The sequence below is a fragment of the Oppia nitens genome, unplaced genomic scaffold (genome assembly GCF_028296485.1).
Source record: "Oppia nitens isolate AA-2021 unplaced genomic scaffold, nextdenovo-longstitch-racon4-pilon3 scaffold11_pilon_pilon_pilon, whole genome shotgun sequence".
In the NCBI taxonomy this organism is placed as follows: Eukaryota; Metazoa; Arthropoda; class Arachnida; order Sarcoptiformes; family Oppiidae; genus Oppia; species Oppia nitens.
The window spans coordinates 1,555,012-1,576,883 of NW_026533190.1; the positions used below are offsets into that span (position 1 = coordinate 1,555,012).

A 21,872-nucleotide genomic window follows, 5' to 3' on the forward strand; every position below is an offset into this window, starting at 1 on the left:
GATAATAATTTTAATATACTTTTTTATTTTGCTTATTTATATATATATATATCTATAACATACACACACACACTTAGAAACAAAAATATTATTTATATATCATATATATATATATATATATAAAACATTTTATATTTTACAAAAAAATATAGTATTAATACAATAGGTGTGACACAATCAACTAACTGTTAAAACTATAATTAATAATTTCTCATTGATATGATCTTACATTATATGATATGTTATATATATTGCATGTATGTGTGTGTGTGTGTGTGTGTGTGTGTGTGTGTGTGTGTGTGTGTGTGTATGAAAATAAAAACAACTGTCCACTCACTGGTATAGACAATCAGACAGTTAGGATACAGTTAATGGATGAACTGTGAAATATTATTAAGACATAACAATTATTTTTTTTTAACAGTTTTACTGTTAATATTAATAATAATAATATTATTATTATTTGGAGCGTACATAATGTTGATGTCATTTTTTTGCCAGTAGTTAATGATATTTAGTAGTAGTAGTAGTAGTGTCGGAGGACCAGACATATCATATCATAGCACCGACACATATATAATAGTTTTTGTTGTTAGACATACCAGTGCAACTATGACTGACTAACATATCCATGGTTTTATACAGGTTTTATAATCTACTGTATTATCCACACACATAAAAAAATTAATTAGACTAATAATATCTACTAATTATAATTATAATTAATTAAATTAAATAAAATAAATTGAATAAACTTTATTAGAATTAGCTATATATTAATTTTTTTAAAAATTAAATAATGAAATATTAGATAATTATTATTATTTTTTTTGGTTAAATACATATAGTTGTATATATTTTTTTAAATATAATAATTTAAAATATATATAAGCTATTATTTAATTGTATATATTTATAGTAAATTTTTATATGGTAAAACAAACAAACAAATTATATATAATATATATATTAAATTAGAAAATAATTATATAAAATAAAGTAAAAAATATTATACAGGATTTAGTAAAAATACTTATTTGTTGGTCACTCTAGTTGTGTATAACAACAACAACACCAAAAAATGCTGTAATAATAATAATTTGATGGTCAGTCCGGTTGACGGCACACTAGTTATGTCTATTAAGATATCATATATATATACAGTATGACTACCCGTAATAATAATAATATTATTATTATTATTATACAGATAGATGAACAATGATTCAGTTATATATATAAATATATATAAACTTTATATATATATATATATATTATAGTTAGTTAGTTATTCAGGGTTATCCAATTTGATGACATTTATGACATATATAGTTAGCACCAAAAAAATAATATATATATTATTTAGTTGGTATACACAATCAAAATAAAAAAATATGCGATATGTATAGCAAAAAAATAAAATAGTAAAATAAATATTATATAACAAAAAAATGTCACATATTTTTTGTTGATATAATCATTAAAAAATCATTTTTTATAGATATGTTTCGCAACACATTTTATGTATTTATTTTTTGTTTGTTTAAATTGATATGTATTTTATGAATTTATGTAATTTTTTTTGTGTATAATGTTAGTTATCATTTATTTTTGTAAATACAATATTAAATTATAATATATTTATATTTATATATATATTGTTGATAGAAATGAAAGCATTCAAGTATACAGTATTGTTATTATATGATATAAATTTATATACAGTATATAAGTCATAATATATGAGTTACATAATAAATGATAGCTAAAAAAAATTTATGTCACGTTTAGGCCATCACACAGTCGACGACATCCCTTTCCCTTTCATTCATTGATTTGCAGAGAGAGAGAGAGAGAGAGAGAGAGAGAGAGAGAGAGAGAGAGAGAGAGAGAGAGAGAGAGAGAGAGAGAGTCTATTATTTAGTTGTCTTTTATTATCTTATTAAGGACTCACATATATATACAGCTTATATAATAATATACACACTTTGAATACATTTACCCAAACTATTGATATATATTTAAACTACAATAATATATACGTACATATAATACAGTAACTAATTTATATAAATACAAAAAATAATCATATGATTCATACTGTTTGTCTATATTATTGGAAAAATACATTTTATTTATTATATATATATTATTAATAAATATTATGTCTACAAAAATAGTTAAAAAAATTTTAATAGTCATAAATTTATTAAAGTATAATATAATTTAAAAGTTAAATAATATTGAGATTATTAAGATATATTTCTATAGATTAAATGTTAGAAAATTTTATGTATACGAAAAAAATATTTTTAACTATTAATCAAATATGGATTTAGAAATTTTATTATTTTTTTTTGTTTATTTGACAATTATTTTTTAGTTAAGGTTTAGTATTAGTAAAAACAATTAATTGTTTTACTAAATAATACAGTGATTAAAAATATTATTTAATTTAACTAACAATTAGGTTATTTGATTTGATTTTTTTTTCAATTAAATTTAATACATTTTTATAAGTTTGTATAGATTTTACTAATAATATTACTAAATATTATAAGAAATTTAGTTTAATAACAATAATACAAATTAAAAATTAATAAATAAAACTATTTGTTAATCTAGTTTATTAGGAAATAAAATATTTGTTTTAATTATATTTTGCTGTTTTTCAACTAAATAAAAATTTATTTATAGTATATAGTAATATCAATAATATTGATTTGATTATTTAGACTATTTTTATATGATAACAAAAGTTAGTTATTATTATAATTTTTGTTACTTCAAAGTTGAAACTATTTTTTTTATTGTTAAATTATTTTGTAATATATAAACTTTATATACTGTATATGTACTGTAATTTACAATATATATATATGTATATAATATAAAGTCTGTGACAGAAGGGTGCGAACTGGTTTTTGCTTAATATCTCTATAACTAATTGAGCTAGATCAATAAAAATTTTATGAGAAACATGGAATCCTGGGACGTATAACTTAGTATAGTTAGTTTTTATAGATTTAAGCTTATGTAGCTAAGCACCGGTAGGTGCCATATCTCTAAAACTATAATAAATATCTAAATTCTGATAATGTGAATTTAAACTAGGTGAAAATTCATTAGACACGTGTTTCAGTAATTTTTTAAAAAATTAATAAATTTTAAACAAAAAGCAAAAAAATGTAAAATTTGTGATATTTTGATATTTTCTAGGAAAAAAGTGTCAAGGTATTTTGTTATGAAATTAATCTATTATTATTTGTTATTTTATTAGGAATAATTATTCTATTTACAATTTTTAATTATCATGCTTAGTTTTTGAGATATTAAAAAAAACATTTTTACCATTATATAATTTTTTCTTATAAAATTTTATTAATTATATTTGTTACTAAATTTATATAATAGTAAAAATGTTTATCTTTTAATATCTCAAAAACTAAGCATGATAATTAAAAATTGTAAATAGAATAATTATTCCTAATAAAATAACAAATAATAATAGATTAATTTCATAACAAAATATACTTTTTTCCTAGAAAATATCAAAATATCACAAATTTTACATTTTTTTGCTTTTTGTTTAAAATTTATTAATTTTTTAAAAAATTACTATGAATTTTCACCTAGTTTAAATTCACATTATATTTAGATATTTATTATAGTTTTAGAGATATGGCACCTACCGGTGCTTAGCTACATAAGCTTAAATCTATATATATACGTCCCAGGATTCCATGTTTCTCATAAAATTTTTATTGATCTAGCTCAATTAGTTATAGAGATATTAAGCAAAAACCAGTTCGCACCCTTCTGTCACAGACTTTATATATTTACTGAATATATATTTATTTAAATATATTATAGATTGATGTTATGTTTGATTCAATTTTATGCATCACTTAATTTGATGAGAAAAATAATCAGATTTATATATATATATATAGTATATATTTATATATATATATATATATTGTAGGGGAAGTGGGTACATTACGGGTATCTAAGCTTGACTAACCTTACTTATGTAAACCAAACACTCGGCAATACACCACTTACCTTACGGTTTTGACTCTTTTAGTGATAACTTATAGTAATGCGTGGCTTAGGAACGAGCGGTTTCCTGTTTAATCTACTTTGACCAATTAGGTCTGTAGCCCAAAATAGGGTCTGTTACCCAAATAGGGTCTGTCACCCAAATAGGGTCTGTCACCCAAATAGGGTCTATCACCCAAATAGGGTCTGTCACCCAAATAGGGTCTGTCACCCAAATAGGCTCTGTCACCCAAATAGGCTCTGTTACCCAAATAGGCTCTGTCACCCAAATAGGCTCTGTCACCCAAATAGGCTCTGTCACCCAAATAGGCTCTGTCACCCAAATAGGCTCTGTTACCCAAGTAAGGTTTCAGACCCGTCTAGGGTTTCAGATCCGTCTAGGGTTTCAGATCCGTCTAGGGTTTCAGACCCGTCTAGGGTTTCAGATCCGTGTAGGAATTCAGATCCATGTAGGGTTTCAGATCCGTGTAGGGATTCAGATCCATGTAGGGTTTCAGATCCGTGTAGGGTTTCAAATCCGTGTAGGGTTTCAAATCCGTCTAGGGTTTCGGATCCGTATAGGGTTACAAGGCCTGGAAGGACCGTGGGCCTATAAGGACCGTGGGCCTATAAGGACCGTGGGCCTATAAGGACCGTGGGCCTATAAGGACCGTGGGCCTATAAGGACCGTGGGCCTATAAGGACCGTGGGCCTATAAGGACCGTGGGCCTATAAGGACCGTGGGCCTATAAGGACCGTGGGCCTATAAGGACCGTGGGCCTATAAGGACCGTGGGCCTATAAGGACCGTGGGCCTATAAGGACCGTGGGCCTATAAGGACCGTGGGCCTATAAGGACCGTGGGCCTATAAGGACCGTGGGCCTATAAGGACCGTGGGCCTATAAGGACCGTGGGCCTATAAGGACCGTGGGCCTATAAGGACCGTGGGCCTATAAGGACCGTGGGCCTATAAGGACCGTGGGCCTATAAGGACCGTGGGCCTATAAGGACCGTGGGCCTATAAGGACCGTGGGCCTATAAGGACCGTGGGCCTATAAGGACCGTGGGCCTATAAGGACCGTGGGCCTATAAGGACCGTGGGCCTATAAGGACCGTGGGCCTATAAGGACCGTGGGCCTATAAGGACCGTGGGCCTATAAGGACCGTGGGCCTATAAGGTACACTAAGAGCCGTCCGTTAACGGATACGGGGTCCGGAGTTCTCATAATAAAAATATTCACTTACGTAATAGTTGTTAGCTGTCCGCGTAGTTGTGGATAGGTCCAAAGGCGTCCCTTAAGATGTCCAAACAGTTGATTCGCGATGACAAAGTAAACACACACACAAAGTAATATGCAAATACTTTTATTAATTCACTTTAAAGTAATACACGTAGTATGACTCCAAGTGGAGAACTGATCTTGGTGTTTGAGAGACACCTCTATTTATACTAAAGTGTACGTGAGGAGAAAGTGTGTCACATTGAGTCAGGATTTAATCACTATTAAGACTGGGAGTTTACTATTTAATTTTTTCTATAACATTTTAGTGCATTATTTTAACATTAAATATTGAATAAAATTTCCTTAAAAAACAAGGTGTTTACCTTTAGGTTTTTCATATAACATTTTAATGCTTTTATAAATTGTAATGCTAAAAACAAAAACTACTACAATATGTTTTATTAGTGGTTAAGCCTTGGCTTCAATATAAAATTATTTAATGTTGAAATATTAGTGTATATAAGCATTTGTTTATTATAGGGAAAGTTTTCAATAATTTAGCTTATGTAATAATTAAGTTTTTAATTATTTAAATAAAAACAAAACTTATTTAATAGTTAAATATTTTGCTGATTTGACCCACTATTGCAATATATATATATATTTGGTTCAGATATTTATTTTTTGCCTAAAAATATATTTATACAGTTTATATTTAAATTTATATATTGTATATTTTTTTGATAAAAATAAAATTTTCAATAATAGAGAGAGAGAGAGAGAGAGAGAGAGAGAGAGAGAGATAACAAAAAAATATAACAAAATTTTTTCACGTATTTATATATATTTATTTTTTGTATGAATTATTATGATTTTGACGATAGTGTCAGTGAGTGGGTGAGTGTCTGTGTGTGTGTGTGTAAAATGTCAGATATTTTGGCATAAAAATCAATAATAATTTTATTATTATTATTATAAATGTCTGATGTATTTAAACACTGATTTGACAAATAATAAATAATTAATTTTTTTTGAACGATAACGTCAACAACGATAAAAAAAATTTTGTTAAAAAAAATATTTGATAAATATTTTTGTAAACTTTTTTTATAATCACATCTACTGTATGTATAAATTGATATTCAATATTAATAATAATAATATTTATCTATTTAATAAATTGCTAAATATATATCCAAAAAATTATTAGCATTTTTTATTATTGCAAATATAAATTTAATTAATTATACTCTACTTTAAATAATAATAATAATAATAATATGTTTTTACAGTATATCATAGTTATTGGTATTGCATTCAATTAGTTTATAATTAAATAAATAAATCAATCATTAAATTAGTTTCCTAAATTAGACATAACGTAATAATATATTATTATTATTATTAATATTTTATCAATATATATATATATATATATATAAATTATATTAAATTACTTAAATATATATATCTTATTAAATGATGTCCAATGATTTATTATTAGATTAAACTTGTTTTTTATTAATGCAAATAAAATCAGTGGATTTTTTTTGTCGCTAATTTACATAACATTAATATAATAATGTGTTTATATAGAAAATATTGTATATTTATATATATTAGTAGAAACTATTGATTATACTCTATATATATATATTAAATAAATTGAAGTCTTAATGCAATTACTTAAAGTGAAAGTACAGTATAACAACAGTGAATGTCCTGATCATAAGCACCGATAGTCTAGCCATTTGAATGACTATCATATAGTTGCACAATAACTACAGGAGCTCACAGACACACACACACACACTGGCATATCATACCATATATATATATATAACCCAATATATATATATTGATATATTTGGATGCATTTAAAGGCATACATTTAAAAGGCCTCCAATTGAAAGGTCTCTCTCTTTCTCTCTCTCTCTCTCTCTCTTTGATGATAATGTTGTAGATGTTTGTGTCGTTGTTGTTGATGTTGATGATGATAATGATGTCAATCTTATGTTGTTGTTGTTGTATATCAATAGCAATGATATTATTATTTTTTTGTTGTGGATTTGATGTCTTATTTTTTTTGTTACTATTTTTTGATAGGATAGCCAAATATAGTATACAATTGATAACTACAACAACAATATATATAAATATTATTTTAATTAAAAACTAATAAAATTAACAAAATATTATTATTATTATTATTATCTATTTTTTATCAAATAAATTATTTTCACGCACATAAATAATTGATATATTTTTATTTTAAAAAAATAATTATTTATTATTATTATTACTGTCTGTTTGTATAATTTGTATTATTATTATTATTAAGCAATCAATTTATTTTTAATGCAATATCTATTTTCAATCATATAATATACTGTAGTTATTAAGTTATTATACATAAAAATTTATATCATAAGCATATTAATTATTTTTGTTGTGTGTGTATGTTTAAGACATAGTTATTATTATAATTTTTATACTTAACTAATCAATGTATGTTTACTTAACATATTAATACCAGTGTGTATATCAATATACAGTATATCTTTAGCTGTAAAACTAATTAAAAAAAACTTTATATAATTATTTTCACTATATATTTAATTAATTTTCAGTTTAGTTTTCTTTTAAATACAATTTTTATTTTAATAAAACTTTATTATTATGTAAATTTTTTTTCATGCGTTGATAAATACTGTATATATTTATACGGAATACATACAACATTATACAGTATATAGAAATAATGTTATTTTTGTTGAGCACTGGTATGGTATATGTCTCATCCTAACTGTGCGCTTAAAGATGCCAAACTTCTAGTGTGTATGTGTATGCATGTGTGTATGTGTGTGTGTGTGTGTGTGTGTGTGTGTGTGTGTGTGTGTGTGTGTGTGATAAACCAAACAACTAACACACAAAAAAAACAATGCATTTTTGAATACTTATTACATATTATTTGCATTTTGCATGACTTTCCTATCATTATATCATATATCATATGCTGGTATTGTTGTTGTCGGTGTTATATTATTGTATATATATATATATGTTATGTGTATGACTTGAATATGCAAGTTATTGTATTATATTGTTGTTGTCGAAAATAAGACAATAACTAGCATTAAAATGCAATATAAAACATATAACATATATATATATATAAAATATATATTTTGTTGTATTGTAGTAAAAGTTTTAAAAATGTGATAAAAATATGTTATCTCTCTCTCTCTCTCTCTCTCTCTCTCTTTCTTTCTATTGCTATCTATCTATATATTTATCTAAAACTCTTTACAAACTAATTTTTATATTACTAAACATCAAAAAATCTAAAACAATACTACAACTACTACTACTAAAACATTAAATTGTTATTACTATACATTTATATGTTGTTTTTAGACAACAAAAACAACAAAAAGTTTAACTAAAATGTAGTTTTCCTTTAAAAATTTTTTTTTTAGAAAATCTATATATATTTTCATATATATATATACAGTATATTGTATGATATATTCTGTATATTATTATCTAATGTATAGATATTCATTAATAACATGTAATTTTCACAAACATTTATAGTATTAAATTTTAGTATAACTACTGTTACCAATGTGTTAACATTAATACACATACACACACACACACACACATCAAACATATACAGTATAATAACTACATGAGCTGTCTATTAAAACAACTTTATTTAACAGTTAATGGCTATGTTTTTACATAATTTAGTTGTTATACTGTATAGTATTAGTAATAATATTAATAATAATAATACTGAAAAATCATCTAACATTTACATTAATAATAATAATAATAATAATAACATTAATGATAAATATGTAATAATTTTACAGAATATTCTTTATATATGTTTATCTCAAACATACAGTTAGATATAAATATTCAGTTATTATAGTTTTAGTTTAAAAACATATTTTTGTTGTTATTATTATAGTGTTATAAAACTTATAGTTAAAGTATAGTAAATTTATTTATGCAGATAATGATAATGTTTACAAAATAATACTTGAATTTTAGACAATAAGTATTTTTATTTATTTTATTTTTCTAAATATCTAAACCAAACACATTTATAATACAGTATAAACTTACTGTAAATATATATATATATATATATATATATATATATATATATATATATATATATATATATATATATATATATATATATATATATATATATATATATATATATWTATATATATATATATATATAAATTTGAAATAAATACAAATATAATAATTAGTTTTATTATTATACAATAAATTAGCTAGCTATTATCTATTTTATTACATTACACTATTAGTAGTAGTAATAATAATACAGTATTGTAGAAATAAATGATAAATTGGTATAAATTGACTATTTTGTAATCATTTGATTTATTGTATCAAATTTTTTTTTGGTGCTCCCAATCCTCATAATCTCTCTCTCTCTCTCTCTCTCTCTCTCTTTCTCAATATATATATAAATACTTACACTATATATTTATGTGTGGTCTATATGTCTAATCAATTGTTAAACATAATTGTTTATAACAACTATCAATATATATATATATATATATATCCTAAACAACTACTATAACTAACAAAATCCTATATAGATATATTAACACAACATTTAATACTGTATATAACTAACTAACTAACATATACTGTACAATATCTATATATCATATAAATATATATATATATATAATATCGTAAATCATCAAAAAATATGTGTACAAAAATATAATTACTGTTTCCCTCTCTTTTAAATGTTTGCTAACTATCTATCTATCTATCTAAATGTGCTGTTTATAATTGTTACTTATATACATATATATATATATATATATATATATATATATATTGATGGCCTATAATATTAATAGTATACAATAGTATTGAATTATCATTTTGAATGCCATGTTTTTTTTTAAAAATATTATATATAATTATAAGTCTATGTCAATATTTATTTATTTATTATTTTTAAATATTTTTATATGTATCTATCTATCTATATGTTGGTGTCCATGTGTTTATATATATATATGTGTGTTGTTTAAATAATTAGATGGACCGGCTATTGTACGTGTAAACGTCTACATCAGGAGTATATCACGTATTGATGATGTTACCATGGTAAGTGCTCAGCTTGTCCTATTGTGTGCAACCAACCTACCCATCCCCTGCCTGCCTGCCTGCCCACCCGCCCCCTCTATATATATATCCTACTAGTGCAACAAACTCAATAAAATGTCCATGTTCACAAAAAATAATTATGATTTTAATTATATATTAGTTTTTTTTCATCATTTTTATATTGTATTTTATTTTTGTGTTTTTGTTTATTATTATTTAATATTTTTATTTTTTTTACATAACTTTATTAATTTTGAATTTAGTATATATATTGTTTATAATATTGGTTTCTAAATATAAATTATATATTAATAGTAAATAGATTTTATAATAATATTACAATAACAATAATGAATTTTATCTAAAATAATATAGTTTTTTACTAATTAAATACAGTATAAATTTATATATAAAAATTAATATATATATATTTTTGTCTATCTAAAAAATTATATATATATTATTAATTGAATATTTCAATTATTTTTATATATAGATTTATTTTGTTTAGTATTATTATTTTTTTTGTGTTCAACGATAAAAATATTCAATTATCGACAAACAATTGATTTTAATGTTTACTTAAAATATTTGTATACACTATATATATACGGTTTAAATAGATTAATAAAGAAAAAATAGTTTATATATATATACACTATATTTATTAAAAAAAAACTTTTTTTTTCTTATACTTCTATTATTAATACTATTTTATCTTATATTCCGGTGACTGAGTCTATTGTTTGGTATGTTTTTTTGTCTATTACTCAACACAAACACATATACAGTATAATACATTTTATATATACTGTATATATATATATAATATTAATAGTGATGTACATAAATAAATTGTAATGTGTATTAGTTAGTAGTGTGCGCTATAAGTATTTCAATAAATATTATTATTATTATTATTTATGAATATTTTATATATGCACAATGTATTTGTGCACTTTTAGACAGTAGTTATTGATTATATATACATACATACATACATACATACATACACACACACATACATACATACATACATACACACACATACATACATACACACACACACACACACACACACACACACACACACACATACACATACATACAATCTATGCACAACAATATGCAATTATTTTTATTATATATTTATAGAAATAATATAATAATAATAGAATCACAGAATTCAATTTATCCATAATATATAAAGAATATTCTATTAGTTTATTAATAATTCAATTATATATATATATATATATATTATGTTAATATATAATGATAGAAAATTTTTAGTAGGTGTATTATTATTATTATAAGTCTCAGTTTGATTTTTTATTGATTTATTAGTAAATATAAAAAACAAACAGTTTTAGACTATATTATTGTATAAATTAAAATTAATATAAAAAAAATTTTGATTGAATAGATTGAAAATAATATTTAAATAAAATTTAATATATTTGCAAATTTCATCTGGAACAATTTTTTACTATTGGAATTCGATTCTGAATATTATAAAATATTTAAATTTTATATGAATTTTGTATATATATATATTAATAGTATTTTACAACTTATATGTTATACTACTTATGTTATATAAGTTATTTATGAAAATTTATATACTATTTATTATATATGGTATTATTAATAATAATAATAATAATAATAATAATACTGTATTATATTAAATAATAAATCTTTTTTAATATTTATTAGCTATTTTTTGTGTATAATATTATATATATATATGTATATACAATGTATATTAAATATATATATTATGCATTTTATTATTTTATTCACATATATATATCATACATAAAATAAGAAAATAATAATATCTTTTAATAAATTAATATTAAATTATATAATAATATTGTGTGTTTGTAAGGAATTCATTCATAAATTATATAATATAATAAATTTAATTAAATATATTATTAATTTATATATATATATAATACTTACTGGTATTTTCTGCCTAACAAAACATTTAATTTTTATATATTATTAATAATAATATTTATAATCATAAAAAATTACAATTGTATTTAATATATATATTTTTTATAACTACAAAAAAAAATTAATTAAATAATTGTTTAAATATTTCTACAATATTTATAATAATTTTATTAAAAAAATATTTTATTATATTATATTTGTTTTTTTCAAATGTGAAGTTGATTATAATTTTATTGTAATTTTATTTTTTTTTGAATCAAAAAAAAGTTATAAATAAAATTTTTCAATTTAAATATTTTTTTTTTAAATGTAAACAATGTCTAGACATAGATTTATGTGATATTTGATTTTTAATATGATAAACAAATTTAATTTAATACAACTAACGGGTATATATCTCGCCCACTTACTTATCTATCTAACTAAACTAGCTATACAACAAAATAAAAATACTAAATGATCCAGTTCAACTTAATGTATATGTACCGGTATGTCTATGTCTATCCTATTGTATGTATATTTATGTATTATTGTATATTATATTTGTGTGTATAGTTTTTACTGTATTACTGTATGTATATATATACCGGTATATATTTTTCTAAGTGTTTGGTATATGTCTACTACTATTTATATGTGTGTATATGTGTTGTTAAAAAAAATTAATGTTTTTTGTGTGTCTATATGTGTTTTGTGTGTCTATTTAAATAAAAATTAAAAACTAAAATTTTATTAATTATTTTAAACACACACTCACATACACACACATAATTATATACACATACAGTATATATTAGTATATATATAATTAATATATATATATATATATATATATATATACAGTAAATAAGTTGAATATATTTGAAACATACTATACACTCAATTTTTTTTAAAAATATCTCTAAATAGTTTAAATAACTAAAAATAACATTTAGCTTTTTAAAAAATAATTATACTAATAAAATCATAATAAATTATAAGTAAATAAATTTTAAAAAATAAATAAAATATCTATTTATATGGCTGTTATATATTATATATATATATATATATATATTGTATATATATATATATGTATGTATGATTGCCAACTTCTAACAGATGGTCCCTGTATTGTTCGCGTCAACATTTATCTGAGAAGTATTAGCAAAATTAGTGACCTGGATATGGTATGTATTACTACTACTACTACTACTACTACTACTACTATAAAAATAATAAGTAAAATAAATATTGAATTAAAAATATTTTTAAAATATTAATAATAATAGTAAGTAACTAATTAATGGAGGTATAACTAAATATATATAGTATATATTTAATTTAGTATTATATATATATATTTTTGTATTAGTTGTCTAATATATATAATACTAAATTAAATCAAAAATATTTAGACTTTAAATAAATTTATTATTATTTTTGTATAAAACATTTTATAATTAAAAATAATTTATATTTAAATATTAAATATATATTAATGTTTTTTTTACTTATATATTGATTATATGACTTCACATTAATATGTTATTTAATTATGTTAAATATATGTATAATTTTTTATATTATATTATTTTATATATTAACTAACAAATAATATAATATTAGTGTGTAAATTATACTAAATTAAATAGTATAATCATATTTAGTAATTTAATTTATTTTTATTTAATGTCAAACTACTACTACTACTACTACTACTATACGTATAAAATAAAAATAAATAATTAATTAAATTGTTTATTGTTGAAAATTTTTATTGAAAATTTCGTACCTTTTTCAACATTAGTATTCAAATATATATATATATATATATATATATATTGAGATGACTATCGCATAGCGAGCGGAAAGTCAACTCAATATCGGGGAATCGGCGGTAAAAGTAATTAACGTAAATACACGCGTTATATAAAAAACGGTTTTATTTAGTAATTAAAATATATACGACATGTCGGTGTGAGAGCTAAACGACTACTACTGGTGCGGAACCGGTAGAGTAGTTGTTATATCCACGCTTGCAACTGAATTGTAGTGTCGAGCGCCTGCTATCGACACACTCCCCGGCCGCGAGATTCCGGCCATAGGTCGGATGACCAATGAGATGCTTGTGATTCGGCGGGCAGTAATCGATGTCTTGAGCGGTGACGTGATATGTTTTCGGTGAACGGCGAGTTATGATAGCGATGATAGCGTAAGAGATGCGATGAATGAGAAACAAACGTTTTCGTGACATTACCATCTCTTACGTTGAATTGTTTTATGCGGAAGGTTTCGGGACCGATCCGATCAACTATACGGTACCGGCCGTGAATGTAACGATTGTTTCGCGTCGAGTAACTGTTGGGTATACGATACTTAACGCTATCACCGATACGTAAATCAGATGAGCGATGCTTATCGTCGTGTCTGACCTTGCGTATGATAGGCGGTTTACGATATCGTTTAGTAACGTTTTGTCGGCATTGGTGGCATCTCTTAATAAAGTTGGAGATATCGGTTCTCAGCGTTGGCCACCAATGTTTCGATGAAACCAATCGAAAAGTATGTTCAATATCGTGATGATTGGCGTCGTTATGGAACTCTTTTATTACGTTTGCGACCATCGATGGCGGTACAACTAATTTAGTTACGCCACGATATGCTACGTGTATGAGTCCGTCGATTATCTTCGGTTTTCGGATGTTATACGCCTTGATTTCGTGTTGATTGTCGTGAGCTAATGTCAATTGAGTAAACGACGGTCTGATGAGTTTCTTTACTATCTGATCGTCGGTCTCTTTGGTCGTCAGCTTTTCGGTGGGCACAGGTTTCGGCTGTTCAGCTATCGGATTAAGTATTGGTTCGGTTGGCAACGCGGCACCAACGACTGTAATTAAACCCATTGTCGCTTCATTTGCGACTTTAATCGAATAGCTTTCGAAGTTTCGTTGGGTTTTCAAACGTACTTTCGTTTCCATGTCGGCTATGTCGATGCCAACGATAGCATCGTAAGAGATGTCGTCCATTACTTGCATCGACACTCGTTCGGTATGCCCGTCGAGGTTGATAGCGACTCGAACTTCTCCGAGAGTGGTCTTAAATCCGGCGACGGTTTTAACTTTAATTCCTTGTCCGTCGGGTCGCAATCGCAAATCATCGGCTATTTCTTTCGATAGGACTGTCAATTCGGATCCGTGATCTATGATGCTTTAACAGGTTTGTCGTTGACCTTCATGCTGTAATGGCGGTTATCATTGATAACTATAGCGTTGACGGCAGCTGTAGAATCATTTTCATCGGCTGGGCGTGGAGCTGGTGGTTGTCTAGTGTCTGGGCGGTGGCAAAGGCGCATCCAATGATATTCAGTATATCCGGATCGGAGACATCGAGGACAGGGTTTTGTAGGTAAGTCGTTGTTACGTTGTTTTCTCGAATCGTAAGGCCTGTCATTGTTATCGCAATCGATATTCGGATATCGCTGTCGCTTTCGTGTCTCTTCTATCGCTACGGCGATACTAAACCAATCTTCGGGTGACTTCGGCTTCTGGGAGGCCAGATGTGGTTTGTACCAGTCGGGCATACCTTTTGTGAGTAGCCCGACCGCCTGCTTATCCGTGGCCTCGGCTTCATCCAAAAGCCGGCGCATATCGTTATAATAGGACAAAACTGATTCGTTTCCTCGAAGTCGACGGTCAGATGCTTCGACTATCCCGTGGCCTACCATACGGCCGAAACGGGCGATCATTTTCTTTCGACACGTTTCCCACGTGATGTCTGGTCGTTTGCGTGCGACCTCACGGCAATACCAACTGTACGCCTCGCCGGTAACGTGTTTGGCCAACGATGTAAGCTTCTCGCTGTCGGTAAAATCGTATACCAGCGAATTAAAACCGTCTATCCATTCGTCTATCGGTACAATCGATTTGTCGCCACTAAACGATTCACACATCTTCGATGAAGTCCTGGCGTGATGTGGCGTCGATAATGGTCTAGCGTTACGGCTATCGGTGAAATCCAATCGTCTCATTGTATTCGCATTTGCCAATCGTATGGCTGTAAGCCCGTTTTGGATAACTTGTTCGCGGGCTGCCGCAGCGGTGCGGGCAGCGGTGGCCAACGTGGCCATACGCTCTGCCAACTCATCGAGGTTGGTGTCGGCGTTAATGTCCTGAGTTAGGCTATCCAAGTCGTCGGCTATATTCGTCATGTCTTCGGCATTATCTTCGGGAATATCTTCGGTAATATCTTCGGCGTCGGTGGGCGGCAGGGTTGCCCTGTAGTTATTACCGGATCGGAGAGCCATCGATACCTTCTTCGGTCTTTACGCTTCTTTATAAGCTCTAAGTCGTCGCAAAAGTCGGTTAATAAAATTCGTTAAAATAAAAGGCGTCTAAAAACCGTTGAGTTTAGCATTCAAACGTCGTAAAAACGGTTAAAAATGGGGTATAAAAATCGGTGATTTTAACGTAAATTCGATCTCGGCGACTGCGCCAATTGAGATGACTATCGCATAGCGAGCGGAAAGTCAACTCAATATCGGGGAATCGGCGGTAAAAGTAATTAACGTAAATACACGCGTTATATAAAAAACGGTTTTATTTAGTAATTAAAATATATACGACATGTCGGTGTGAGAGCTAAACGACTACTACTGGTGCGGAACCGGTAGAGTAGTTGTTATATCCACGCTTGCAACTGAATTGTAGTGTCGAGCGCCTGCTATCGACACAATATATATATCAGATATTCAAAGATAATTATCTGACAAATAAAATTAAATTACAGTTTGAATAGAGAGAGAAAATAAAGGAAATTAAGTAATAAAAAAAATATATAAATAATTTTATTTTTTGAATTTATTTGAATACATTTTTTGTTGTTGCTAAAAATTAGTTTAAATTTTTTTTTTGAAAAATAAAATTAATTAAGTGATGATTAATACTATTTATTAAAACTTTTTTTTGTGTATTGTTAAATATAATTCAACTTTTAGATTAAATTTTTGCTAAAAATTTTATGATTATTAAAATTATTAGTATTTTTTTTGGTAAAATTTATTATATGTATACCACATATTGATAATATATATATATATAGTTAGATAGAAAATTGAATTCAAATAATAATAATAATTATAGTAATAATAATTTTTTTTTGTAAATTTCAGTATTCAATTGTAATTTATATACATTTTATGTTTGTAACTCAAAAACAAAAAAAAAATAATAAAAAATAAAAATAAAACTATTTTTTCCGACATAACTATTGTGTAATAGTATAAAATAATAATAAAAATAAGTGTCGGCAAAATTATCAATTGAAAATTCAATGGTCATTATATGATCTACAATATACTATACAATATATATATAACTTTTTTTAATACTTATACTGTATATATATATATATAATATTATTTTTGATATATATATATATATATATATATATATATATATATAATAGTTAAGACACACATAGACTGGTAATTGTTAGTTACTGTGATTGTCTGGCAATGACAGTAATGTTTCAATCATTTTCACTACTACTGGTATTACAGTATTATTATTATTACTATTATTGAATGAAATATACTGTATATATATATATACAGTACATATAAGTGTATATTTTTGAGTCAAAAAATTTTATTATTATTATTATTATTATTATTGATTATGTCCTCTACTTTTCAAATGAGTAAATCTTTTCATCAGAATTTTCTGAACATTTTCTTCAATGAAAACTATAATATTTTTATATTTTTTTAAATCATTTGTAATGTTCACAGAGAGAGAGAGAGAGAGAGAGAGAGAGAGAGAGAGAGAGATATTTCAAAAAATTTTACAATTTTTATTATTATTATTATTAAAGAATCAGACAATTCTATTGTGTAGAAAATTACAGAATATATATATATATATAACATTGAGAAAAGAATTTTAGAAATTTCTGGGAATTTAATCAAAAAAAAAAAAATCTATTTTTTTATTTTTTTTAATTCAATTATTTATTTGGTTGAGTAATTGATTTGATTATTTAATTGGTTACATTTTATTTTTAATTTAATTTAATTATTTAACATTTTCATATTTGATATGATGATAAATATCTACTGTATCTATCAATTTATATATATGTGTTTTATTTTTCTATATAAGGTATACTAGTTATTGTATAACACATAATATATATATATATATAATAGTTTAAAGTATGATATATCTCAATAGGGAAATCACAAAAAAAACAATGTATCGATAAAATAAATTTTTATTAATATAAATATCAGTTATATATATAACATAATAAAACATATTTGAGTTTTATTATTATTTCTAGTATTATTTGATTTTTTTGTAGTTGTTTTTTAAAAAAAATGCCAAATTATATCACTGTTAGATAAATAGATGAATAAAAAATAAAAAAAACTATAACTAAAATCTATCGAATATACAGTAATATAATAAAAATAATATAATATAAAAAATCTTTATTTTTTACTTTTTACAAAAAAAAATTGTATCAATAAACTGAAAGTTTGATTTTATTTAAACTTTTATTTATTGTTTTAAATTTATATACAATATATATAAATACAATAAATTTATTTTATAATATAATAAACTATACATGTAGTTTAGTTTATTAAAACAAATACATTTACTGAACAAATATATATATATATATATATATATTTATATATATATATATACAGTATATATAACATAATCTTTTTACTTTTAAAAGATATTATATAATTTATATAAAAAAAATATAAAGTTAAAAATTGATTTCTATTTTATTTTATAATAACTACATAACAAAAAAAAAACTAAACAAAAATTGAAACTACATTTTATTTGGTCTCCTATTTTATATATACAGTACAGTATAATACAATATAAATCAATAGATTTATAACTATTTATTTTAAGTCTCTTTTATTTTTGCTTTTAATTGGAGCTTTATTTTTAATGTCAATAACTAAGTTAGTTGTGTGTGATTGTGTGTGTGTGTGTGTGTGTGTGTGTGTGTGTGTGTGTGTATTGTATTGTATGGTATAGTGATTAAGTGCAGAGCAACCTATATATATATAGATAGATAGATAGTATAGATAGTTAGGTTCAAATAAATGATAACTTAAACTATAGATCTGTTTGGATATAAATGTATACCAAATAACAATCCTATATATACTTTTTTTTTTTTTTTTTCTTAAAATAGTAATATTTTATTCAAAATAGAAGTTTTATATTTAATACATGGTGTAACAAATGATAATTAAATTTATAGATAAACACCGTTATATGGAGGAATAACTCTTCTCCATTCATTTAAATAATAGTATTTTTAGGAAAAGAGGAAAAAATTTTCCTCAGTTTCCTCTTTGGGTAGAATATTAGAGTTTTATAAAACAATATGGTAAAAATTTTAGATATAATAAAATAATTTTTTGTAAAAGGAAGAGTAAAAGAAATGATAAAACTGTGAATTAAAATAATAATAATAAAAGAAAAATCTTTGGTAATTTAAGATGAGGTAAACAACAAAATAAAATAATCTAATATTGAAATAACGTATTTATCGACTATAAGGCAGTGTTTATGGGATCGTCCTCCGGTATTTATTGCAATTTGGATATGTTTTCGATGAGATCAGTATTTATTGACGACTCCCAGACGTTTCCTCTTCTCTCTTTCATTGAAGATTTCTTTTAGTTCCTCAAAGCGTATTTTGTATTCTTCTTTCTTCTCCTCTGAAAGGGTCTGTTTCTTCCAGCTTGAGGACTTGTTGTATGGTCCTCCGTTCCAGTCCTCTCCTCTGTGGAATTGATTCCAGTGTCTTCCAAAGTTTTTGGTGTTTTTATCGAAAAACGTACACTTACGGGGAGTCATATCCTCGTCCAATATTTTTCCTCTGCAGCGTGCAGATTCCCCTTTCATCAGTATATCCTCCATTTTTTTCTACGTCTTTGTGAAGTGTGTGATTATGTCATCATATTTCTTCAAGAGTTGGTATATGTAAGCCGGGTTTGCCTTGTTATTTACCAGAATATTGTAGGGTACCGGTCCTCTTATGTCAGCTGAGTTATTTTCCTCAAATATTTTTGGGTTGTCTTTGCTAACCATTTGTCTCCCGGTGTTGGGCTGTGAGTGGATTCCATATGTCTTCGTGTTTTGATTATTGTCTCCCAATTGTTGGTACATTTTGGTCGGAGTTTGTTCATTGATTCCCAACCATATCTCCCTTGTGTTGACATTATAGTCGTTGAATGCTTTCGCCTCACGTGCCGTACGGTCGAATGATTCCAAGTACTCACTGAATGATGGACTGTTTGTTGTGTATTTCCTCATCCCTGCTGTCCATATGGGAACTGGTCTCCGATTGATCTCCATTGCGGCCATTACCTCATTTTGATTACTTGTTATCTCTGTGGTGCTGATCGCTCCGATGCTTCTTGTAGTCCTCTTCATTGGTGGCGGTATTACACTACTAGAGCTTTTTGCTCTTTTTGGGCCCATTGTGATCACAATTTAGACACTTTAGCGATTAGTTGAATACTATTTAAGACAATTATGGTGACACAACAAAGACAGTAATGAGTTTAGTTATTGTTGCTTAAGTGTTATCGTAATGTAATCATTACATGTGTTGGCGCCTAAATATTAGTGTAGTTAATTACAGTAGAGTGTAATGGCTTACATAAATGTTTACTAATTATTTGATCTAATAGTTGCGTACTTTATGTTTATTGGTATTTAATTTTTTGACACTTTTGACAATTGTTGCACAGATTATTATTACATTCATAGCACTTATTGAGGTGTTTTACAATTATGCACCTTTTACTCACAAATCCACACTTTGCCTCAACAACATTACAGTTTGTTTTATTACAATTAACGCACTTATTATTATCATTAATTTTATTGTTGTCCATACTGGCAGTATTACGTGACTGATGAGTTTAAATCTCATGATTTTTCCTAAAAATTGTCTATTTCTTAGGTAAGAGGGGTAGTTGCTGGGGGGGTGTGACATAACTCTTAATTTTTGAATATTACTATTATCTGCAGTGGTAAGCAGATACTACGTTGCTGTCCGTTAAGTAAACAATCAGTTTTCGTTTTTAAATAATTTCATTTTCAATATCAATATCATTTTACAGATCATTGACTTCAATGAGTCTGTCTATGAATTTCGTGATATTTTCGAAATATTTTCCTATAATTTCATTTTTTTCGATTATTTTGTTGAATTCCATTATTTCTAGTCCCATCGGTAACAATAGGGTGAGCATTTCCTCTCTTATATCCGAGAATTTATCACARTACCTTAGTATATGTTCAATGCTTTGTTCTTCTAGTATATTACAAGGACAGGATCTTCCTCTGGTGATTCTGAATCTATTAAAATATTGGAATGTCCTGGCGTGTCCAGTTAACATTTGAGTAATTTGGAAGGTTTTATATTTAG

At 25.7% G+C, this 21,872-nt stretch overlaps 1 protein-coding gene across 3 annotated transcripts in view; it reads left to right on the forward strand.

Annotated features, from left to right (window-relative positions):
* The window catches only part of LOC128952562 (glutamate-gated chloride channel-like), a 78,741-nt gene that overhangs the window by 42,040 nt on the left and 14,829 nt on the right, over positions 1 to 21,872 (forward strand). For 2 of the 3 annotated variants that reach the window (XM_054297976.1, XM_054297992.1), the window contains exon 3: positions 10,378 to 10,445. In XM_054297976.1, coding sequence (XP_054153951.1) covers positions 10,378 to 10,445 — 68 coding nt within the window. Of the gene's footprint in view, positions 1 to 10,377; positions 10,446 to 13,514; positions 13,583 to 21,872 lie in introns of all 3 variants that reach the window. The other variant, XM_054297984.1, reaches the window with a different exon arrangement.